This window comes from Myotis yumanensis, unplaced genomic scaffold (assembly GCF_028538775.1).
Source record: "Myotis yumanensis isolate MYYU_CA2020_CCGP unplaced genomic scaffold, mMyoYum1.0.hap1 SCAF_6, whole genome shotgun sequence".
NCBI classification, from domain to species: domain Eukaryota; kingdom Metazoa; phylum Chordata; class Mammalia; order Chiroptera; family Vespertilionidae; genus Myotis; species Myotis yumanensis.
In genome coordinates, this window is record NW_027223757.1 from 65,200,399 (window position 1) to 65,225,880 (window position 25,482).

Sequence of the window (25,482 nt, forward strand, 5' to 3'; positions counted from 1 at the left end):
TGCATACTACAGGCCCGGTGCACAGATTCGTGCACCAGGGGGGTCCCTCAGCCTGGCCTGTGGGGATCGGGCCGAAACCAGCAATCCAACATCCCCCAAGGGGTCCTGGATTGCCAGAGGGCGCAGGCCAGGCTGAGGGACCCCACCAGTGCACAAATCTGTGCACCAGGCCTCTAGTATATTATAGAATGCTTTTCCTTCCTTCCCTCCCTTCCAGTTGGCTCATTCCTCTGAACTGAAAGACCTGTATATCCAACCACCTACTTAGACACCTGGATGTTCCACAGTCATCTCATAGTCAACAGATACAACTTTTAATTCATCTCCCTTTTCTCTTCTCAAACCTGTTCCTCCTCCTCAGCTTCTATCCTTTTGTCACTCAGTATCATCATCATCTACTAAAATGCTCAAGACAGAAACTGGTTGGGGGTTAATGGGGGCGGGGGGGGGGGGGGAGATGAGGACACATTTGTAATACCTTAACTAATATGAAAAAAAAAAAAACAGAAACTGGGAGTCATCAAATCTTCCCAAAGTACCTCCGTATTCCATCGATTACTAATTCCCACAGATTCTATCTTCTCAAGATCTCTTAAAACTATAGTTTCCTTTTCATTCCCTCAGCCTCCATTTTAGCACATGCTCCCATCATTTTATTCATGGGTTATAACAGGTTCTCAGCCTTTTCCACACCTATCAACACAAAATTTACTCTCCACAGAAACAGTGGAGCTGTGTTATGACATAAAAATCAGATCCGGTTACCCCTTTTATCCTTAGAACTTATTAAAGTGCCAGAGCCTTCGGAATGAACATCAATTACCTTCAGCAGGCTCACAAGAAGACTCCTCTCTGACTTCTGTCCCTATCCTATGCATGTTCCAGCCATGTCATTTTATTTGCAAATCCCCAAACATTCCACTTTGCTGACAGATTTTTCCCCCACAAGATGCTTTCTCTACTTGGAATGTACTCTCATCCTTGTAGCTAATGTTTATTAAGAGTTTAAGATGCATCAAAAGTATGACTCCTGTATTAACTGCAGCACAATGAATGCATGTCAATCACAGCACACATTATATTGTATTAGAAACCTGTAAAGTTACCTAGTTATCTATTTTTCACCATTAGACTACAAGCTCCTTGAGGTCAGGGGCCATATCTTATTTGCCTGTGTATCCTCCAGGTCTAGTGCACCACTTATCAAGGTGTAGACACAGAAAAAGTGTTAGTTCAAACAATGTCTCAAATGAATTCATGATAACAAATGAAAAAAGTAGAGTAAAATTTTTTTAAACCTCAAATATGTGTAGGGATGTATTTAAAAATCCATAACGGGGTAGCAACATGTACCCTTAACCACTGCTACCCCAAACACAGTCTAAAAATTATCATTGATTATTGTAAACTCATGATTCTATACTACATACATGACTGTTACTAATGCTTTAAAAAAAACATTAACTGTCTTCAAGTGATTATAACAACAGAATCATAGAAACAAAACATTTTAATCAGATTTTACTAATATATCAAAGATTTCAACAGCAACTATTAAAAACGTTAAGTATAAGGTAGTAATGGAAACAAAAGAAGGTTAATTCCTTCCTAAATATTGAGATATACCTATGGTACAAATAAATCAGTGATTTTTTAATTAAATATAGATTAAAGCCCTTTAATCCTACCTGTGGCATAGGAAGATATTCTAGAAATAGTTATATTTAACATATTTAATACTGAAGACCATACAAAATTTAAACAACTATTACAGCACTCCAAATTATGTATGGCATAATGAGAAAGGAAGTTCATTTACCACTGAACACTACATAATGTACCTGGCTAAAATACTAGCATACCTCCAATTTGCTTTTCTCAACAGCAGCTTGTAGAGAAGGAGAGGCTACCAAAGGCTGAAGGGGAGCATCAGAGGAAGAAATCTGTGGAATCAGATGAAAAGTCAGGAGAGAAAAAACAAAAAGAAGGTAATCAGAACTGATAGGTACAGGAAAGAAACAAACAAAAAAACCCATGTATTTCTAAGATACAGAAGTACTTAGGAGTATGTTAACAAAGGAAAATAATGCATCAAGAAGAATGTATTGCTTTTTTAATTTCCACATAAAATTTCTTAAAATATTTATTACAGGATAGTGCATGATTAAAAATGTATTTCACTAGGATATAAAATTTATTAAAACCAGGTCATACTGAAAGTATTTAAAAAATAATTAAGCTTTGCCTGGGATTCAATTTTAGTCAATATTTACTATTGAAATACTAATGTGCCGAAACCGGTTTGGCTCAGTGGATAGAGCGTCGGCCTGCGGACTGAGGGGTCCCGGGTTCGATTCCGGTTAAGGGCATGTACCTGGGTTGCGGGCACATCCCCAGTGGGGGGTGTGCAGGAGGCGGCTGATCGTTGTTTCTCTCTCATAGATGTTTCTAGCTCTCTGTCTCTCTCCCTTCCTCTCTGTGAAAAATCAATAAAATATGTTTAAAAAAAAAAAGAAATACTACTGTATGAAGACATATTGTTCCAAGAAGCAAGAAGGTAGAAATGAGTTTGTGTGTTTTTTAACTTATAGTAACTGTTTTAAGAATGGAAAATAAAACAGATCTGAAGTAGGGGAAATTAAAGTTTTAATCTACTGTTTAAGAAAACAGGAGAAAAAAAAAGGCCAGGATATGGAAAAAAGTGAATTAATGCAATATAACAGCAAAGCAGCAGATAGACTTATAAAGCAATTTATACACTTCCTTCTTTAAGATCACACACAAACACTATTTCCAAAGATGTACTTGCTGAATTACCCCAGAGCCTTATGAGACAGTTATATATGCAGCAGAGACAATTTATACATGAAAAAAGGATTTCATCTAAAAGCTTTCTCACACATGTTCCTACTGAATTTCTATATATATGTAGTTGATCACTTCAATGGAAACATTATCTTCCTGCTCTCTTTACTGCAAAAATATAACTGAAATATATTTATAAAATGTGTAGATCTTTGGAGCCATAAAACTGACATCTCTCTATTACCCAATCACATCAATAGTGCCTATGAGGAATTTAAAAATTAAAGGTACTACTATAGAAAGGTTATTATGTAATGTCAAAATAACATTATGAGATGACAAATCCTCATTCAATCTGCTTAAGTTAGTTATAGCTGCAATTCCTGAATCACAATCCGAATTCATAAACCTCAGGGTTATTTTTTCCTTACACATTGTTGTAATTGTGCAAACCAGACATTTAGTGACTACTAATGGAAATTACACATAGAAGAAAATGTTTAAGAAATCAAACAGCATCTTAAAAGATGGCTTCAAAGCTGGTTTTCCCACTGGAAATTTATTTGCAAAAAATATTTAATCACTACTTTATGCAGAAAACAAGAGATTAAAAAAGCACATAAAAACACTTAAGATGATAACCTATCATAAAGACCTTTTTGACCATGCCCTGGCTGGAGTAGCTCATCAGTTATACGGTCGGACGCACACTGAAGGGTCTGAGGTTCAATTTCTAGTCAAGGATTGCAGATACAATCCCCATCCCCGTCAGGGCACATGCAGAAGACAACCAATCAATGTGCTTTCTCACACTGATGCCTTTCTCTCTCTCTCTCTACCTCTCTCCCACCACCCTTCCACTCTCTCTAAAGTAAAAGTCAATGGACAAAATGTCCTCAGGTGAGGATTGACAACCAAAAAAAGACCTTTTTGCCCAAATTCATGTAAAGCTGGATATAAAAATATATGAGGGCCCTAGCCGGTTGCTCAGTGGTTAGAGCACTGAACTGCAGACCGAAGAGTCGTGGATTCAATTCTGGTCAAGGACACAGGTGACAAAAATAGCCTATATAATAAAGCGGTGATATGCAAATTGACCATCACATCCTCACACAAGATGACCACCCCCATGTGGGCACAAGATGGCCGGCAGGGGAGGGCAGTTGTGGGCAATCAGGCCAGCAGGGGAGGGCAGTTAGGGGCGACCAGGCATGCAGGGGAGGGCAGTTAGAGGCAACCAGGCTTGCAGGGGAGGGCAGTTCGGGGCAACCGGGATGGCAGGGGAGGGCAGTTGGGGGCGACCAGGCCTGCAGGGGAGGGCAGTTGGGGGCGACCGGCCCGGCAGGGGAGGGCAGTTGGGGGCGACCGGCCCGGCAGGGGAGGGCAGTTGGGGGCAACCGGGCTGGCAGGGGAGGGCAGTTTGGGGCAACCGGGCCAGCAGGGGAAGGCAGCTGGGGGCAATCGGGCCAGTAGGGGAAGGCAGTTGGGGGCAATCGGGCCAGCAGGAGAGGAGTTAGGCATCGATCAGGCTGGCAGGGGAATGGTTATGGGGTGATCAGGCTGGCAGGCAGAAGTGATTAGGGGCAATCAGGCAGGCAGGCAGGCAAGCGGTTGGAGGCCAGCAGTCTCGGACTGTGAGAGGTATGTCCGACTGCTGGTACAGGGCATTTTTGTCACTTGTGTCCTTGACCAGAATTGAATCCACAGCTCTTCGGTCTACAGTCCGATGCTCTAACAACTGAGCAACCAGCTAGGGCCCTATCTACAGGCAGTCAGACATCCCCCAAGGGGTTTCAGATTGGAGAGGGTGCAGGCTGGGCTGAGGGACACCCCCCCCCCCCAGCGCACGAATTTTGTGCACTGGGCCTTTAGTGTGTATATATATATATGGAACAGGAGCATTTAGTATGCTGAGGGTTAATTCAAGATAATTAACACTGGACCTAACTATATAATGTAATTCCTAGTAATATATAAGATTAGTTACTTTCAAATCTATTGCCATGAAAGAGAAAGAAATAATTTAATCTTACTAGGATATAAACTTAAAAAAATCACCTTGCTTATTAATGATGAGATATAAATACATTATATCTTGGGTTAAATGTGATTTTTGTGAACTCTTCTGAATTTTCATTACATTAATAATATAAACTCAATTTATTTTGTTCATTAGATTCCACATATGAGTGAGATCATGTGATACTTATCTTTCTCTGATTGGCTTATTTCCTTAGCGTAATACTCTCCAGATCCAAAATAAATTAATGAACAAAATAGATCCAGAGACATAGAACCATGAAAAGACTGATGAATTTCAGAGGGGGGGCGGGGGGGCAATGGGGTGGGAGGAGAGACTAACCAGGGAACTTATATGCATATATACATAGCCCATGGACACAGATAATAGTGTGGCAGAGGCTTGGCAGGGACAGGTACGCAGAGGAGGGGGATCAATGGAGGGGAAAAAACAAAGCGGAAATCTGTAATACTTTCAACAATAAAGATAAATTTTTTAAAATAAACAATAAAATAATATAAACTCAAGAGTATAAAATCTTTTACCTTGGATTTTTATTTTCGAAACTATAAAAATTGTAAAAAAAATCATAGAATATCTCTATGAACTTCACTAATATTCACCAAAACTTAACAGTGTACCGTGTTTGTCGCACCCCCCACCCCTGCTCCCTTCTCCTGTATCTCAGCTGCTAGGCTTCACTGAGCCAATTAAAAATGAGTTACAAGTATGCAAAGAACATTTTGATGGTTGCCAGATGGGAGGGGAACTTAGGGATTAGTGAAAAAGGGGAACTGATTAAGATGTACAAATTGCCAGTTATAAAAAGTCACAGGGATGTAAAGTACAGCATAGGGAATAAAGTCAACAACACTGAAATAACTATGCATGGAGTCAGATTGATTCTAAACTTATTAGGTAATCGCTTCATAAGATATGTAAATATCTAATCACTATGATATACTAGTACACCTGAAATAATATTGCATGTCAACAGTAACTAAAATTTTTTAAATTAAAAACACTGGCTCTAGTAATGACAAAGACACTGATGTTGAAGATACATGTGAAGACTTTGAATAATCATTGCAATACTAGAGGCCTGGTGCATGAAATCTCTTATGATGTGCTCTTCATATATAAATTTGATGTTATTTTGCTGACTGCTGATATCACAAATTTTTTAAACATCAAATGAAAATATTTGCTTATATTCTGTGGCATATTATTAAATACTAGAGGCCCAGTACACGAAATTAGTGCACTGGAGGGGAGGGGTCCCTCAGCCCAGCCTGCACCCTCTCCCAGTCCAGGAGCCCTCGGGGGATGTCCGACTGACAGCTTAAGGGAGTGGGCCTAAGCCGTCAGTCAAACATCCTTACTGATGCCATGGAGGTGAAAGAGGCTCCCACCACCAATGCTGCACTCGTCAGCCATGAGCCCAGCTTCTGGCTGAGCGGCGCTCCCCCTGTGGGAGCACACTGACCACCAGGGGGCAGCTCCTGTGTTGAGCATCTGCCCCCTGGTGGTCAGTGAGCATCATAGCGACCAGTCATTCCACCATTGGGCTGAATGCAAGAGGGTGCAGGCCAGGCCAAGGGACCCCAACAGTGCACAATTGGGGCAAGGGAGGAATACAGTAGGTTGGCCAGCCAGGGAGGGACCACAGGAGAGCTCCAGGATGTGTCCAGCCCGTCTCACTCAGTCCCAACTTGTCAGACCCTAGCCATGGTCAGTGCACGTCATAGTGACTGGTCGACCTGTCAACTGTCTGCCCCCTGGTGGTCAGTGCACATCATAGCGAGCAGTTAAGCGGCCTTAGCATATCATTAGCATATTACGCTTTGATTGGTTGAACAGATGACCAGACACTTAGCATATTAGGCTTTTATTATATAGAATAGCATAGATGACAGAGAGAGAAAACAGTATTTCATCATTAATAGAATTTATGTTAGGTTATTTTTAGGTGTGTTTGTATAATTAATTGCTATATCAATATTCTGTATAGAAAAAATAAAAATGACTTATAGATATCGTGACACTTGATCCCTAAATATTTTATTCCAAAATACATCTTTTATGATGAAGAATTTCTCTTAACTAAGTATTATACCATTATCACACCTGAGGGGGGAAAAAACAATTCCATAACAACAGCTATCATTTAAAGGTAAAACCATTTTCATATACATTACTATATAAAAGTAATTTCCAAATTGTTCTCATGAAAAAAAAATATTATAAATATAGATTTAATTTAAAAGTTTTAAGGGGTGGGGGGAGGTAGAAGAGGGCATAGAGAGGATAAAAGGTAATGGAAAGAGACTTGACTTGGGATGGTGAACAATACAGACACAATACACTATACAAATGATGTATTATAGAACTGTACTCCTGAAACATATATAATTTTATTAACTGTCACTCCAATAAATTTTTTTAAAGTTTAGAATATTAAAAAGAATGTATAATGTAAAAAAGCAGTATTCTATATAATAAAAGGCTACTATGCAAATCGACCGAAGGCAGAACGACCAGTCGCTATGACGTGCACTGACCACCAAGGGGCAGATGCTCTATGCAGAAGCTGTCCCCTGGTGGTCATTACGCTCCCACAGGGAGAGTGCCGCTCAGCCAGAAGCCCTGAGCCAGGTTCATGGCTGGCAAGGGCAGCGGCAGTGGCGGGAGCCTCTCCCACCTCCACGGCAGTCGGACATCCCCTGAGGGCTCCTGGACTGCGAGAGGGCACAGGCCAGGCTGGGGGACACCCCCCCCCCCCCCAGTGCACGAATTTCGTGCACCGGGCCTCTGGTATTTTATAAAACATGCTAAAAGGATTTCTTAAAATTTCACATGAAAACATATTACTTGCTTTAAAGTTAGTCCCTTTTCCCCATAATGCTATAACTAAACTTAGTTATCACATTATAATTGTCATTCTCAATATTGTCAATTTTTGTCAATCTTTCAAAAGATTTCCTCTCCTACATTCATTGTAAACGCAGCCCAAACTCTACAAACAGGGTATCTTTGCTCAAAAATACACACTGACAATATGTTAGAACATTTTTTAACAAGATTTTTTCATGGTCAAAGAGAATATATTAAAATATCCTTATTTTGTTAGTATTTGATTAAATTTTTTAGAATATTGCTTCTCCTTATGGACTGAAAAGAAAAACCCAGTTTGCATGTAAAATGAGATGAAATCATTGTCTCTAAATTGCTTTCCAGACTTAACCACAAGTTTAACTAACTTATAGCTTGCTTATTAATCTAAAAATCAAAGGTCAAAAAAATGATTGCATCAATAAAGAGAATTAGTCTTAAATTATAACTAACTGGAATGGGAAAATATAATCAGGAAAAAAAAACATTTAAAAAAACAGTGATAAATCATATTTGATCACTATAGTAAAGTTCAACTATTAGCTATCAAAAGGCTTGATAATAACCAATTAACAGGTTCACTAAAGCCATTAGGGGAGGATAAATTGACCTTTTTATTTTACACAAATTTCCAGAATGTAGTAAAATAATTTCCTCTCTCCCTTTGTTCCATTATTGGCCTTATCTTTTTTTTTTTTATAAATTTCATAAAATTAACTTAATTAAACGCCATTTAGGCAGTTATTAGACTCTTAGAATATGCTCCTTTCTAAATCAAGAGTTCTGCTCCAGGAGAGCTCATTAACATATTTGACAAAAATTCCAATATACAAATTTGACAAAGTATATAACTAGTATATTTTTACAATAAATAAATTGAGCGGTATTATATGTTAAAGTTCAAGATCTATGGAACAAACTTAAATTAGTGACAGATGAAGATTTTACTTACATTTGTAACAGCTATAGCATTTTTATCATAGTATTTCTTCTTTTCGTATTTATCTCTGATGAAAAATTCCACTGCTCTGAAAACAAATAACTTAAGGAAAAGCATGAGCTCAGTGGCATGTACACGCCCTTTGATTCATTCCTCTCCACAAAGTTTAAATTCTAAATTCATTTTTCCTACTCCTCGGTCTGTTTTTCTCTCACACTATTTCTATAACTAAACTCTATAATCTACTTTTCTTTTTACCAAAAAAATTGGTCTCTTTCAAGAAATTTCCCCCAACCAACAAAACCACTCAACCCAATTCTAGAAAGGAAAGTAACTGTATTTCTCAATTCCATGATATTCCTAAGCTCAACTCCATCTTCACCAAACTCTAAACTCAATTAAGGTTCATTTTGGATTTTCAGTATAAAGAAACTAATCAGTACCCACAGTATACCAGACATTGTGTGTTGTCCATAGTTTCTTTCCTTTAATCCTTCCACAGCCCAGTAATGTGTATATTATTATTTTCACATCATAGATGAAGAATCAGGAACTTGGAAATATCAAACGATTGAGACTGTACTACTTATATTTTTTCCCAATATACGTGCTGCCTCTAAGTGGTGGCCAATTTTTTTTCTCCCCCAAATCTGAGAAATGGGGGAGAAGTCAAGAAGCTAAAGCCAAGATTACTGCTATTTAATGTTTTTGAAGGTGGCTAAAATTAGCCTTTCCTGTTGATGGAGTGAGCCACTTCTAGTGGGATTTGAGAACTGGGGGTTATCTGATATCGATGACTTCTCTTGCCACTCAATTACTGCTTTATCACTAAATGGAAATTCTTCCATCAAGGATTCTTAACCTTTTTAGTACCATGAACCCCACAGGTAAAACCTGTGGACTCCTTTCTGTGACTCTTAATGCATAAAATAAAATACATAGACTTATGAAGGAAATGAATCACTCTGAAATACAATCTCTGTGGATCCCCAGGTTAAGACATTCTTCTGTTCAAAAGAAAAGTTACCTAAAGCAGTAAAACAATATATTTTCAGTCAATAACTCCATATTAGAAGTTAACAAAAGCCTTTCAAAAACTGACAGTTGAGGCAATAGATAATAGAAAGAGTTGACAGATCACTACTCAGAGGATATAAAAGAGTTGAGGCATTATGAAAGCACTCAAAGGCCTTTCATAATGGCAAGACAGGAAACCTAAACATTCAATTTATTAAAATAAGCAAAATGACTGAAGCTGACTTTTAAAGAGAGTTTTCTACAACCTATGTCAAAGGCACTTTACATTATCTTTTTTTTTCTCCTCTTAACCTATAAGGTAAGTGCCATTTACATCTAAAACTGGGGCACAGAAAGTTTTAGAAGTTCTCTGGGATTCTACTAGTACAGTACAAAGGAGAGTTGTGATTCAAAACTAGGAATGTCTGATATCCACCTTTTCAGAATGTTATTGGTCAACACAAGTTCATTTGTGAATCAGTCTGTTAATTTCTGGTAATGATAATACATGCTTTAAAATCTAAAGAAGAATGTCAATTTGAAGGGCACCTTTATTTTCAAAGTAGCCTTGGCGACCCTTTCAAGTGTAAAGTGCCAGGGTTGCTAAAAGGCTGCTTATTTAGGTATATGAGCATTTTGGCAGCCAATTTTATACCAAAAATTAACAAGTGTGCCAAGATTTTCATAAAATGCAATGTTATATTTACATAAATTGTTTTACATGTGTATCAGCTAAATGTTAAGTTTTGTCATAATTATAAATCTAAATTTATATTATATTTTTCTAACAAAAAAAAGATGAAACGATCAAAAAAGCTGGCCCTTTGTGGATGAACTGAGCAATTTTCATTGTAGAGACAACTTTTATCTCCACAAATGGGAAGAAGAAAAAAGAACATACATATTGTGAACAATAAGAGGTCAACACCTCATATAAATATGACCATAATTTGTAAATGCTTTAGAAGTAATCACATTTAATTTGAAAAATCAAATAAGCATTCTTCTTCTAGGGTGCAGACTAATGTTACCAGTTACTAAATGGGTATCTCTAAGTATGTGTCCAACACACACCTCAACCTGCCCAAAGTAATAAAGCACGGCTCATTATCTTTCATTTCTAACCCTTAAACTTTCATTGGTACTGAATTCCTTCTCTCCACTGAATTTCACAGAACCTTAGCCAACCTAGAAAATCTGGGGTCATCTCAGTATTTTTCTCAGAAACAAAGCCAATCTAAACCTAACCCAACTGTTCCTACTCCCAAATTTCCTTCTAATCTTTCCAATTGCCTGTTCTCCATTTTCAATGTCACTATTTAATTTATATCTTGTTATTACTCACTTCAGGGCTATACTAAGTATTCTACATGGTCTCTCTGACTCCAAGATCTCCTTCAACTAATCTTCCTTGTGGAGAAGTTAATGTTTTCAATGTTTCTCCTGCTTCAAAATCCTTCGAGGTTTTTCAAATCCTTCAACCCGTTTAGGCCAATGAAATGAGGTCTAAACTACTCTATATAGCATTAAAAATTCTTCATAATTTGGAAAATAAGCTTCTACTGCCACTTAACCCACAAAGCAAATCTTGTCACATCAAAACCTTAAAATGTTATGTTTCTTCACACTTTAATACTTCTCATACAATTTTTATGTCTGAAATGTACCTCCCATTCTTACCCTAGAATCTTGCTATAATAAAGATAGCCTTGGATACCAGATTGCTAAATTTGTGGGAAGGAAGTGGGGAAGCAGAAACAGAAAAAGTCAAATACAAATACTAATTTTTTTTTAATATAACTTAAAGGATTTCTACATAAATATGAAAATATACATATAATGACTTGTATCTCATGTGTGAAAAGATCATCTTTTTTTTCACTGTTTGACCATACAAACTGTTTTGGTACACAAGTGGATAACATATAACTAATATATAACTGATTTTTAAGAAACTATATTTTACTGCAAATATCACCTATGGATAGAATCACAAATACCTACAATGAATTAGATATTAATATTTATAGAGCAGCACAACTTTGATGTTGCTTTCTCAAACTTCAATATGAGTTTAAGAAATCCTACAGAATCAAAAGTTTATCTTTAGCAACTGTGAAAACATCCTAATTAAAATGCCTTTGAGAAAATATTCTATTCATTCATTAGAACAGATTTGTAAACAGTTGTGCAACCTATGCAAATATGGAATGTCAGTAGTGAATATCAGCATAAATTACTTCAGTACTCCACTTACACTAAATATGTAATTTGCCATTTAAATGTATACAATGCCAAACTACTTCACATAAATATAATTACAATATAAAGGTGATCAAAGAAAATCCCTTTGGAAAAGATTTTTTTAAATATTCACGATATAGACAAATAAATCTCTAATAAACAGTCTAAAACAGTGATGGCGAATCTTTTGAGCTCGGCGTATCAGCATTTTGAAAAACCCTAACTTAACTCTGGTGCTGTGTCACATATAGAAATTTTTTGATATTTGCAACCATAGTAAAACAAAGATTTATATTTTTGATATTTATTTTATATATTTAAATGCCATTTAACAAAGAAAAATCAACCAAAAAAATGAGTTCGCGTGTCACCTCTGACACGCATGCCATAGGTTCGCCATCACTGGTCTAAAATAAACTCTCCAATCAAGAGGTGAAAATCACAGCCCTGGCCAGGAAGCGCTGTTGCTTAGAACATTGGCCCAATATGCCAAAGTTATAGTTTGATCTCCAGTCAGGGTAAATACAAGAAGCAACCATTAAAATAAGTGGAACAAGAAATTGATCCTTCTTTCTCCCCACCCCCTCAGAATAAATAAATAAATAAAATTTTAATGAAAAATAAAAGAAATAGAGATCAATCAAGAAGAAAAGGTATAATATTTTATACTTAGTAATAATTACATAAAAATACTACATAGATCATGTATTACCAGATTCCTACCAAAATTTACTATATATAAAGCACAGCCCAGGACAAAGCAAGTATTTTATTTTTAATGAGCAACAGTATGATAAAGTTCACATCTTCCACATCTTCCTCAGCACAGTTAAATATGAACTATAAAAATAAGTTCATTCTTTACAAACCCACAATAAAGAAGTATTAAAGGATACTGATCTGTCTGTGGTCTTCGAAAGTTCTCTGGAAGATTGGCTTCATAGAGTAGTCTTGCTTTAGTATTTCCCATATCCTGCATGCACTATAATAAAAACAAAAATCAAGTATTTGCATTATTCACTCAAGCATTTAAAAGTAATTCCTGCCTGGCCAGTGTGGCTTAGTGGATGAGTGTCAACCTATGAACCAGGAGGCCATGGTTCAATTCCCAGTCAGGGCACATACCCAGGTTGCAGGCTTGCCCTCAGTGTCAGACGTGCAGGAGGCAGCCAATCAATTATTCCCTCTCATCATTGATGTTTCTATCCCTCTCTCCCTCTACCTTCCTCTCTGAAATAAATCTATCTATATAAAACCCTAATATGCAAATCGACCAAACGGCAAAACGACAGTTGCTATGATGCACACTGACCACCACGGGGCAAACGCTCAACGCAGGAGCTGCCTGTAGGCCCCAACTGGCGGCAGTGGCGGGGGGCGGGGCCGGCGAGTGGACGGCACCAGACCAGCCAAGGCGGGTGCAAGTGGGGCCCTAATCACCCCGCCAGTCACCCCACAGCTCGGCCCTGATCGCTGCTCAGGCCAAGGGATCCTACCCGTGCATGAATTTCGTGCACTGGGCCTCTAGTAAAAATTTTTTTAAAAAGTAATTCCTATACACACACACATATATCCATATACATACACACATATATACATATACAAGGTAATATTTATTTCCAGTAAATATACTTCTCTTTAAAAAAATAATCTAAATCACAATTATGAAAGTACTACGTTCAAAATAAAAACATATTTCTAATCCTTCACATTTTTTTCAACATATATGGATCCACAGTTTTTTAATGCCTTTTTCTGTGCATATAACAGCATCTTCATTTATACTATTTCCTACAAGTGAATTTCTAGGGTTGTTCATGTGCAGTATATTGTTTTAAATATACTACTTGAACAACACTACCATTTTCAAAGTAAAAACTCAAGATCAAATTTTCTTTGTTTTGATTTTCAAAATACTCTGGGGTTTCATGATTTATACTCAAGATCACTATGGAAAGGAGATAAAAGAGAAATAGTGCTGACCTAGAACTCTACATAAGTGGACTGATATCTTTGGAGTTATTAACTTCTTTGAGATTTTGCTGAAAGCTATGGATCTGCTCCCTACCAAACAAACAAAACAACTGTGCCCAATGGCCAAATTTTACATACAAGTTCAGGAGTTCATAGAACTTCATCCCTAAAATCTATAAACCCCAAGAGTTTTTGATAATAATTTCAATCAGTTTAATTACATTTCAGTATCATCTATGAGTAAAGACTAGCCAAACAGTACTTCCTGGATAGTCTATTACATTAGAAACTAAATTAACATTTACAAACAAAGCATTATTCTATTATTATTTTACATTATTTACATATGGCTTGAGTCCCTTAAAATGTTTTAATTGGAAGAAAAACCCGTTTTTATAATTCCTTTTATTTCTCTGGTTTCCTGGACATCCCCTCTACCTCTCAGCTCTCCCCTCTCCCCCCCTACATCCTGGAAAAGACAATTCAGATTTAACAATAATTGAATGCTGACCCTGAGTTGTAGGCCTCAAGGATACAAGGAGTTTATCTTCCTTCAAATAAAAAAAAAAAATAGTGACATGTCTTCCAACTGAGAGTTTTAAGATATGCAAAATACTAATATACCCTAACTTATGGCTCTCTACTCCACCCCACCTCAACATACATATTCTCTCAAATTAAACTTGATTTTTAAGTCATTCTTCTAGAGACAATGCGAAAGTGAAGTAATAGGGGGCTGGGAAATATAAGGGAACAGTAAACCAAAAAATAATTTTTGTGTGTTTATTTAGTTTTAGAGAAGAAAAAAACAGAGGCTAAGGCAAAATAAACCCAGGCTTCAAAAGTGTATCCGATGCTAATAAAATATCATATGTCAACTATAATTTTAAAATAATTTTTTTCAGCCAAACTGGTTTGGCTCAGTGGATAGAGCGTCGGCCTGCGGACTGAAAGGTCCCAGGTTCGATTCCGGTCAAGGGCATGTACCTGGGTTGCGGGCACATCCCCAGTAGGAGGTGTGCAGGAGGCAGCTGGTCGATGTTTCTCTCTCATCGATGTTTCTAACTCTCTATCCCTCTCCCTTCCTCTCTGTAAAAAATCAATAAAATATATAAAAAATAAAAATAAAAAAATAATAATAATAATAATTTTTTTCAGTATATGAGATGAGGAAGATTGTATAAAGTGAACTGACAAAACAGGGTCAGAGGACTATATTACATTATGACACACCCTACCTGGAAGTTAGTTATGCATAGAACTAACATGTAATTCTGTGTGGCAGGAGAAGAGTTGAGAAATTTTCAGTATAGCTTGTTCTTTTTGAAAAAAAGAAAAAACATTTCCCATCTCAAATATTCAAATGATGCTGAATCTTTGTGCCATGGTGGGAATTTGAAAGTAGAGTAGAGATAATCAAGATAATAAAGACATTAAACAATTAGAAAGAATTAGACCAAGAAAAAATAATTTCTTAATTGGCACCATATATGCAATGAAGCATAAAGTAACTTAGAAACAGCTCCCAGAAACTATGAAAGTAAAAAAATTTTAAAAGTTTATCAACAAACAAGAATACATGGAAATTTTAACAAAAAAATTAGTAAGACTAAAAACAGGATCTACTAATACATGCCACATCTCATTGACCCTGTTACATTTTTCTTCATATTTTAACATGTATGAAATAGTAATTTATCTTGTAATTGATGTTATCTATAATAAATAATTTTTTTCTTATTAGTCTGTAAAATGGAGTTGTACTTTACAATCAGCGATATCTTATATTCAATGATAGGACTATACACATTATATATATTCTTTAATGTAGGTCATTACACTTTTTTGGCAAAAAAAATATTTAGGAATAAGGCATACGTGTACATTATACCAAACTAATGTTGTACTAGGGGTGCTATCCTTCACAATTAGGAGGGGAAAAAAAGAGGTATAAAATCTGAAAGGGAGTAATGATGTGAAATAGTATGTCATTTCTACAAGAGACCACTACAAAAAACTGACTGGGTGCAGGTGCATGGGTGTGTGGTTGTTAGTTGGGACAGGGGGAAACAATGATTCAATGACATCACCAATGTAGAAGGATCATTTTGTAAGAAGGAAGATATTAGTGAGCTCAGATAATATCTAAAAAGTAGAATACAGCAGAAGGAAAGTCAGCAATGAAAATTTCAGTAGAGTTAGAAGAGTAAACAATTTGGAGATTAAAACCAGGGAAAATAAACAATAGGAGAAGGCATTTTGAGGAAGTAATAGGAGTATGGTACAAACTAGTTGTTCGAAAGTATCAAGACACTACAGGTAAGGGCCCCATAGAACACTTTAGAAAATTTATTCTATTGGTCTTGAAGAGCAAACTCTGTTGTCTGGTAATCAGCAGAAAATAATAAAACCATTCTAATGACTACAATGATAAACACTACCTTCAATACTTTATTTTTATATATAAACTAGAGGCCCGAGGCATGAAAATTCATGCACTGGAGGAGGGGTCCCTCAGCCCGGCCTGCCCCCTCTCACAGTACAGGAGCCCTCAGGGGCGGGAGGCAACCTGGTGAACAGGGGAAGGCGACGCCCCCATCACACCTCTGTTGCTGCCACTACCGGCAGCACAAGCCTCGGCCGGCCCTGGTTACCTAAGCCTCTGGCGGCCCTGGGCGGCTAGGGGGCTGAAGGGACCGGGGGGTCTCCGGAGGCAGGCGAGCAGAGTGGCTGGCCTTGCCACGCACCTGCTGCCCCAGCAGAGCTGAGGGGACTGGGCGCCACCATCTTGTGGCTATGGACGCCGCCATCTTTGTGCGTATGGCAGCAATTAGCATATTCCCTCATTTGCTATGGGCGCTGCCATCTTTGCGACGGCGTGAGGGTCAATTAGCATATTCCCTCTTTATTAGATAGGCTAAGATATTATAAACTGTATGCCTAATATACAGTATATATATTATATACATTGCATATACATATATGGCATTAAAATGTGGTTGGTGTGTGTGCAGGAGGCATCAGTAGTTTAGATATCTCAGACTGCATCTAACAAAACTGGACACTACATGCTGCAGGGCTTACAAACACCAGGCTCTTTGCTTTAGAGCAGCAGTTCTCAACCTGTGGGTCACAACCCCTTTGGCGGTCAAACGACCCTTTAACAGGGGTCACCTAAGACCATCCTGCATATCAGATATTTACATTACTATTTATAACAGTAGCAACATTACAGTTATGAAGTAGCAACGAAAATAATTTTATGGTTGGGTCACAACATGAGAAATTGTATTTAAAGGGCCAGAAGGTTGAGAATCACTGCTTTAGAGGCTCACAATTCTAGGAAATTGAAGCAGACAAGAGGTTATATGATTGCTCGACTGGATAATACAATTAATCAGTTACAGAGCTGAGACTGGGATCAAATTTTTTCAGTCCCAATCCTTACTGCCATGCATCAGCTAGTCAAAAGACGTATCCAGGAAATGTCAACATAAAACAGAATACTAAAGTGTTGCCTCCATTATTAAATCATCATTCCTGTTATTAAAACATTACTTCTTTTAGGTTCTCCCATCAAAAATGCTTTAGAAAAATGCACTGACAGGAGAATTTTAGTTGCTTATTCTCTGGCATTTATAATTCAGTTTTTCAGAGCTGGGACGAGCAGAGTGGTTGCAAAAAGAAAAAAAAGGGTGGGGGATCTGAAAAGGGTCATATACTTCTTTTAAATAAATTGCCATTTAGGTAGAGCACATTTTAAAGTTAATATTATTTACTATATATATTAAATTCAATCTGTCCTATTATATGTTCCTAGAAAGATGAACTTTACCTTGTACTTTTTGAATGAAAAACTTCATCCAAACTTATCACCATTATAATTGCAAGGCAGGCTTCACCTGAAAATCTTACCTAATAATAGACAAACATGGTAATTGACCATACCTTCGCTACGCCTCCCATTGGCTAATCAGCAAGATATGCAAATTAACTGCCAACAAAGATGGCAGCCGGCAGCCACGGAGCTGGAACGAGCAGGAGGCTTGCTTGCTCCAGTGATGGAGGAAGCCAAGGTTCCCCGCCTGCTGTGGCCGGCTCTAAGCTACACTCAAAGCAACAAAGTTTCAATTATAGAAGGTAAATATACCCCAGATACCTGCTTTCAGCCAGCCGTGGCCACGGAGCTGGAGCGAGCAGGAGCTGGCTCTGAGCTCCACTGAAAGCAACAAAGTTTCAATTATAGAAGGTAAACAAACCCCAGATACCTGCTTTCAGCCGGCCGTGGCCATGGAGCTAGAGCACAGGAGGCTTTCCCTCCCACTCGCCCTGGCCGGCTCTGAGCTCCACTCAGGCAACAAAGTTTCAATTATAGAAGGTAAATAAACCCCAGATACCTGCTTTCAGCCAGCCCTGGCCATGGAACTGGAGCCTTGGGTTGCCCCTGGCGATGGAGGAAGCCCAGCTCTGGCCGGCTCTGAGCTCTACTCCAGGCTACAAAGTTTCAATTATAGAAGGTAAATAAATCCCAGAATAAAAAAAAAGAAAAAAAGGAGAGGCTGGGAGCTTCTGTCACTGGGGAGGCTTGGCCAGCCTGAAAACGGCCCTCAGCCCTTCACTCAGACTGGCCAGGCACCCCAGTGGCACCCCAGCAGAGAACTCCACCCTGAAGGGCAAATCAGCCAGCCCCCACCCATGCACCAGGCCTCTATCCTATATAATAAAAGGGTAATATGCAAACTGACCCTAACAGCAGAAAGACTAGGAATGACTGGTCACTATGACGCTCAATGCAGAGCTGCCCCCTGGTGGTTAGTCTGCTCCCACAGGGGGAGCTCTGCTCAGCCACAAGCCAGGCTGACAGCTGTCAGTACAGCAGTGGTGGTGGGAGCCTCTCCTGCCTCATCAGTAGCACTAAGGATGTCACACTGCAGCTTAGGCCTGCTCTCCACTGGCAAATGGACATCCCCCGAGGGCTACCAGGCGGTCAGAGAGATGCCTGATTGCCAGCTTAGGCCCAATCCCCTGGGGAGCGGGCCTAAACCAGCAGGTGGTCATCCCCTGAGGGGTCCCAGACTGCAAGAGGGCACAGGGCAGGCTGAGGGACACCCCCGCCCCTGTACACAAATTTTTGTGCGCCGGGCCTCTAGTGGTATAATAAATCACACTTACAAATCCCAAAACCCTACTATAAAGAAGTATTTTGTCCTTATCAATCCATAATCTATCTGTTGTTTCTCCACTTAACCCAGTACAAAGACTAACGCTTGCCTAAAGCCTCACACATCATTTGAGATTCAATTTCAAAAATACTATTTTAAAATGAAATGCTGAAAAGCATATGTGGGCTGACATGTTATCATCACAATCTAATGTGGATGAAGCATTTCTATTTCTGAAACTTTCTAAGTAGAAAACACTTCATACTCAATTCTAGTTTTTGCTCTAAAAACAAAATTTATATTCTAAAAGTGTTCTATGTTGCTTTGGGGGTGGGGGTGGTATATAAGCAGCACACATAAACGGTTTTAACTGAAAAAAAGAACTTTCAAATGAATGTGAAGATAAAAGGTAACAGAAACAAACAAAAATAAAATGTGCTCTAGTTTAAATCATTGTCAATATCAGGAAATAATAATAAATGAAAAGCCACTTAATATTCCAAGTTAATGATTCATTCTCCTGAGAATAAAACATCATTTTTTTTTCCTTAATCTTCCAAAATCTTGGAAAGTAGAGCTTTTTGTGAAATCCAATTAAGTGATACAACTAATTGTATCTTCAGGTTATGACTTCTATTTGTCTTACTAGCCCAACAAAAGCCAAATACAGTTCAGTCCAACCAGTGGCTAATTTTAAAACTATGGCTGCTTGGACCTCCCTTCTCCTTCACGTTGTGCATCCTCCCCTTTGTCTCTGTACCTACTTCCTATCTGTCCCTGTAAATGTTTCCTGCATTTCTCCTTCAGACACTAACAGGTACCTGGTTAATAACCATTCATTGTTAAACTAAAATTCATCTAATATATTATTTAGGAAGCTATCTGCATAGTTTTCATAAATTGTATGTAGTATGTACTGATTTGCCTTTCTGGGTTTACTTCTGTTCTTAAAAAATGAAATAAGTGGGTAAGAGAGGAGCAGCTACAAAATAAAAAAAAACTGAGATTACCAATTGCATTGTTGCAAATGATTAGATTACAATATAGCAATTAGAAAGATCTTTTAAAGTCCCAAAGACAAAATTACAAAACATTAAAATAATCAGTACAATCTTACATATAAGTGTATAAAGGAAGGATGCTACATGCCTATGTTAAATCTGGAAGAAGAAAGATAAAACCATGTAAATTAGTACTCTTCTACCCAATTTCCCAAGGAATGGATGGGGGGAAAGAATCTTACCTCCAGATTAGTGTGTAAGGATGTGAAACAACTAAAAGTGTGTATCACCCATATGTTTGTATATATGCATACAACATTTTAGTAAGAATATATAAGAAACTGATAAATACGGTTGTTCTTGCTGAGGGAAACTGGACAAGTGTGGGACAGAAATGGGAGACTCTTCACTTTATAACTTTTGTGCCCTTGGAAGTTTGTACCATGCCCATATACTTCCCATTCCCCAAAGCAATAATCAGAGAAAAGCTATATTAAGCTTGTACTGTTTTTACCCAAAGGGAACTTAGCCAGGGTATACAGAGCAAGGAGACCCTCCTCACTGGTATCCTCCACTCCTACTAGAAAAACAAAGTCTTCTGATGATAAAAAAAAAAAAAAGGTTACAGATCAAATCAAATTAGTACCTTTTTATAAATCTCACCCAAGTATACCCTACAGTAGAAATACACTTAAAGTATAAATATAGTACTTATTTATCGTGTATTTTCCCAGCAGCATCATCTTAAGGAAATGGTATTATTGCTGAAGATTGCATAACTAAAAAGTCAATGTATTTGTTTTTGCTTCTTAAAATTTCAATGTATTTGTTTTTGTGTAGGAGAGGAGATACTGCTTGCTCTACTACTTTCTATTCATTAAAACTTTTGGAACACAAAAACTAAGATTTTCAAACTGCCTTAGCTGAATATATATTTAGAAAAGAAAAAGTCAATTAAAAAGAGAAAATGAATATTTGTAGTCCCTGAATAAATTCTTCATGTCAGTGACTCACCTCTACTACCACTTGAAATTTTGCAGAATAGTTCTCTATCTTCCTTTCAAAAGCCACCAGGATTTCTTGCATAGGAGCAAGCTTTTCAGGACTGGTTTCAAGATCTTTTGGATTCCAGCTGCTGGAAAAGAAGGGCCACCATTTTTGGTCTCAGGAACTCTTTGGAAATATTTAATACAGAGTCCATTCCATCAGTTTTCATAAAAATTGTGTTTTAGGGGAGTTGTTCTCTTTCTGTTTTAAAAGTTCATTTTAAGAACAAAGTAAACCACACATTTAAAAATATTAAATTTTAATAATAGCCAAAACCGGTTTGGCTCAGTGGATAGAGCGTCAGCCTGCGGACTGAAGGGTCCCAGGTTCGATTCCGGTCAAGGGCATGTACCTGGGTTGCGGGCACATCCCCAGTAGGAGATGTGCAGGAGGCAGCTGATCGATGTTTCTCTCTCATCGATGTTTCTAACTCTCTATCTCTCTCCCTTCCTCTCTGTAAAAAATCAATAAAATATATTTTAAAAAAAGAATTTTAATAATAATGAGGAATTAAAGCTGCCAGTTTTCATATTTTTCATGGTATCTAAAAATTCTCAGATTTTAATTATCTTCTGCAGCACTTGCTAGTTGCTATAAATTCAGAGAATGCATTCTTTCTTTTTAAGCAATAAAATTAAGTATTATTATGACAAAGTTGAAAAAGTTTCACATCAGTCTTTTGTCATCTATACTTGCAATGAAATTCATAACACTAGAATTCTAGGAACAAACCACTACTTTCCTACTAGCTGCTTAAGCTTCAGCTCAGAAATCATCCTGGATTCTTCTGTCAGTCTTAGTGATTCTAACTCTTCAAATAATTTATTATTCCTTTAGTTATACTCCCTCAGATCTACTGAGTTAGGCAATATATAATTAACAGACTTCCACTAACATCTTACCATTCTTTCCACTGCTATGACCTAAGAACTATAACCAATCATTAGGAAAAGAGAATTCTAAAAATCTATTACTGACTCTACTACTGACCTTTTTAAAAGTACAACCTTAAAAACAACTAGTTAACCATCCAAGAGAAAGCAAAAAATATAGGACACAATCTTGCACATTAAAATTCAAATTAAAGTGACTTTTCCCAAAAAGGATTGTTTAAAAATGCAAACTTCTTTTTAATCTTCACAGATTAAATTTTGTTACAGACAGCATCACATTTCTTTCTTCACCTTACTCTGCACATGTAGACAATACATAAACCCAACACTAGGCTGCCCACTTGCTCTGCTCTTCTTTGAGGACACACTTAATGATTCTGGCAAGGAGTTGGCATAAATTGAAGATCAATCAACTTTTAAAAAGTTAAGTATGTACATGAGGCCATGATTGAAAGTTAATCAACTTGATGGAATTATAATGAGCACTCTTCCCACAAAATAAGAAAAAAGGTGCTTGACCTTGGTTTTCTTGAATAAATGTGTACTAAGAAGTGTGTACTGAAAGCTTATTATGTGCTTTGTGCTATAAGGCACTATGAACATTTATCTAAGGATCAAAACCTTGAGAGATTAAACAACATTCCAACACATACAAATGTGGTTAAATGATGAAATTCTCCAAATTAGCTTTTTAAGCTTCATTATATTAAGTATTATTTATTTTAGGTATTCTGTAATAGCGGTAACATTTTTTTGAAACTCTCAGAAGCTCCTCAAAAAAAAGAGTAGCTGGATAGAAAAACCAAAACCCGTGGACAATATTCATAACAAAACTTAGTGATAGAGACCTGGCCTGTATTTCTGTGGTTACAGTGCTGGCCCGCTACACTAAGCATGTCAAACTCGTGGCCCACAGCCCACATGCGGCCCACAATGAATATTTTTGTGGCCCAGCCAATATAATGGTATGTAAGAAATGTTTTAATAAAAGTGTCATAACTTAATTTTTACAATATCATGTTAACATAACTATTAATAACGAACTACAACGTTCACTAATAACTCATTACTATAATCGTGTTGCATTCATTTCCCTTACGCACCTTACACGCAAAATACACCATTTCTCTCCACTAATAATAGCAGGGAATCTTTTAGCAGCCCATTGTCACGTCATTAGTCTTGGACTGACTTGTTTGATGTGTGCAACAGGAAATATTTCACTTTCAGAGAACAAGAAAAATAGGTTTATTTGCGTTATGCTTATTAAGTTGTGCAGTTATTCAGTGTCTGGTAAGTTAAAGTTCAAAAAAAATATTAATTTTTATTTAAATGTTCTATTATTTTATATTAACGATTACTCATTTATTTCAGCCCTTTGTATTCAGCATGTTTCTATCGAAATAAACCTACATTTCTAAGAAAATTGAAGCTTTTGTCTTTTTGCGGCCCACATAAACTTAAGCCTTGTTTATGTGGCCCATGTTAGCCTTTCAGTTTGACATGCTTGCACTGTACCAAGGTTGCAGATCCCATCCCAGGTCAGAACACATACAAGAAGCAATCAATGAATGCATAAATAAGTAGAACAACAAATCGATGTTTCTATCCCCCGCCCCACTCTTCCTGTCTCTCTAAAAAATAGTATTAGTAATAATCAACAGGGAAGAATTGAGGTCAAATCTCATACAAAGTTATTAGAAGAGACTAAGAAACAGAATAACATCTCTACAATGGAACATTAGAATAGGCCTACAAAACATATCAAAATTGTAACCTACTTCAGAACAAGCTAAAAGACATACAACTGGGGAAGGACAATAGGGGAAAAGAGGACATATGTAATACTTTCAATAATAAAGAATTAAAAAATAAAAAGACATACAAGATATGAAAGAACATGTAAAATGAGTTAAAAGATGTCCATATAAAAGAACACTAAATCTGAAATTAGAAACATTGAAGATTAAAATAAAAACTCAGGAAAGAATTAGAAATAAAAGAAAAAATATTTCTGAAATAAATATGAAATAAAATGGAGCATGATTACAAATACTAGTAAATGTAAGAATATCAGAGGCAAAAAAAAAAAAGTACTTAAATATAAATTTTAAAAAGAGGTAATAATGAAAGGGATCCAAGAGAAAGTGACAAATATAGGAGTTAAGCAATGAAGATCCAACATACAGGTAAGGAAGTCACGGAAAAAGAAAAGTCAAACCAGGAAACAGAATACTAAAAAAACGAATTTTTAAAGTTACCGCAATAAAATAATTTGAAACTACATGTTAAAAGACCATACCACATGCAGGCATGTCTTGTCTAAAAAGAGTCTCTTTACATTTAAAGATATAGATAGGTCAAACACAAAAGCATAAAAGAAGATATATCATGCAAACATTAAGCCAAAAAAGGCTGCGGTGGCATAAAAAATGCGGAGACAAAGATACAGGTCACAAATGACAGAAATGGAGGAAAGCAAACTACTGGATATATAGAGTTCAAAACCACACTTATAAGGTTTTTCAAGAATTTTCTAGAAACCGCCAATAAATTTAGGGAGACCCTCAAGAAATCTAGTGATACCCCCAAGGTTATGAAAAAGGATCAACTAGAAATTAAGCATACACTGACTGAAATAAAGAATATTATACCGAGTTCCAACAGCAGACTAGAGGATCGCAAGAATCAAGTCAAAGATTTGAAATACGAAGAAGCAAAAAACACCCAAATGGAAAAACAGAAAGAAAAAAGAATCAAAAAATATGAAGATAGTGTAAGGAGCCTCTGGGACAACTTTAAGCGTACCAACATCCGAATTATGTGGGTGCCAGAAGAAGAGAGAGAGCAAGATATTGGAAACCTATTTGAAGAAATAATGACAGAAAACTTCCCCCACCTGGTGAAAGAAATAGACTTCCAAGTCCAGGAAGCGCATAGAACCCCAAACAAAAGGAATCCAAAGAGGACCACACCAAGACACATCATAATTAAAATGCCAAGAGGAAAAGACAAAGAGAGAATCTTAAAAGCAGCAAGAGAAAGAGACTCAATTACCTACAAGGGAATACCCATACGACTGTCAGCTGATTTCTCAACAGAAACTATGCAGGCCAGAAGGGAGTGGCAAGAAATATTCAAAGTGATGAATACAAAGAACCTACAGCCAAGATTACTTTACCCAGCAAAGCTATCATTCAGAATAGAAGGTCAGATAAAGAGCTTCACAGATAAGAAAAAGCTAAAGGAGTTCATCACCACCAAACCAGTATTATATGAAATGCTGAGAGGTATCCTTTAAGAGGAAGAAGAAAAAGGAAAAGATACAAATTATGAACAACAAATACACATCTATCAACAAGTGAATCTAAAAATCAAGTGAATAAATAATCTGATGAACAGAATAAACTGGTGAATATAATAGAATCAGGGGCATAGAAAGGGAGTGGACTGACAATTTTCGGGGGGGAAAGGGGAGTGGGAGATG

The 25,482-nt window shown here is 37.2% G+C and overlaps 1 protein-coding gene across 2 annotated transcripts in view; it reads right to left on the minus strand.

Annotated features, from left to right (window-relative positions):
- Positions 1-25,482, minus strand: part of SMAP1 (small ArfGAP 1) — a 116,171-nt gene that overhangs the window by 38,032 nt on the left and 52,657 nt on the right. The window contains exons 3-5 of one of the 2 annotated variants that reach the window (XM_070418297.1): positions 12,815-12,900; positions 8,670-8,745; positions 1,863-1,943 (exon numbers count right to left, since the gene is read on the minus strand). In XM_070418297.1, coding sequence (XP_070274398.1) covers positions 1,863-1,943; positions 8,670-8,745; positions 12,815-12,900 — 243 coding nt within the window. The remainder of the gene's footprint in view (positions 1-1,862; positions 1,944-8,669; positions 8,746-12,814; positions 12,901-25,482) is intronic. The other variant, XM_070418298.1, reaches the window with a different exon arrangement.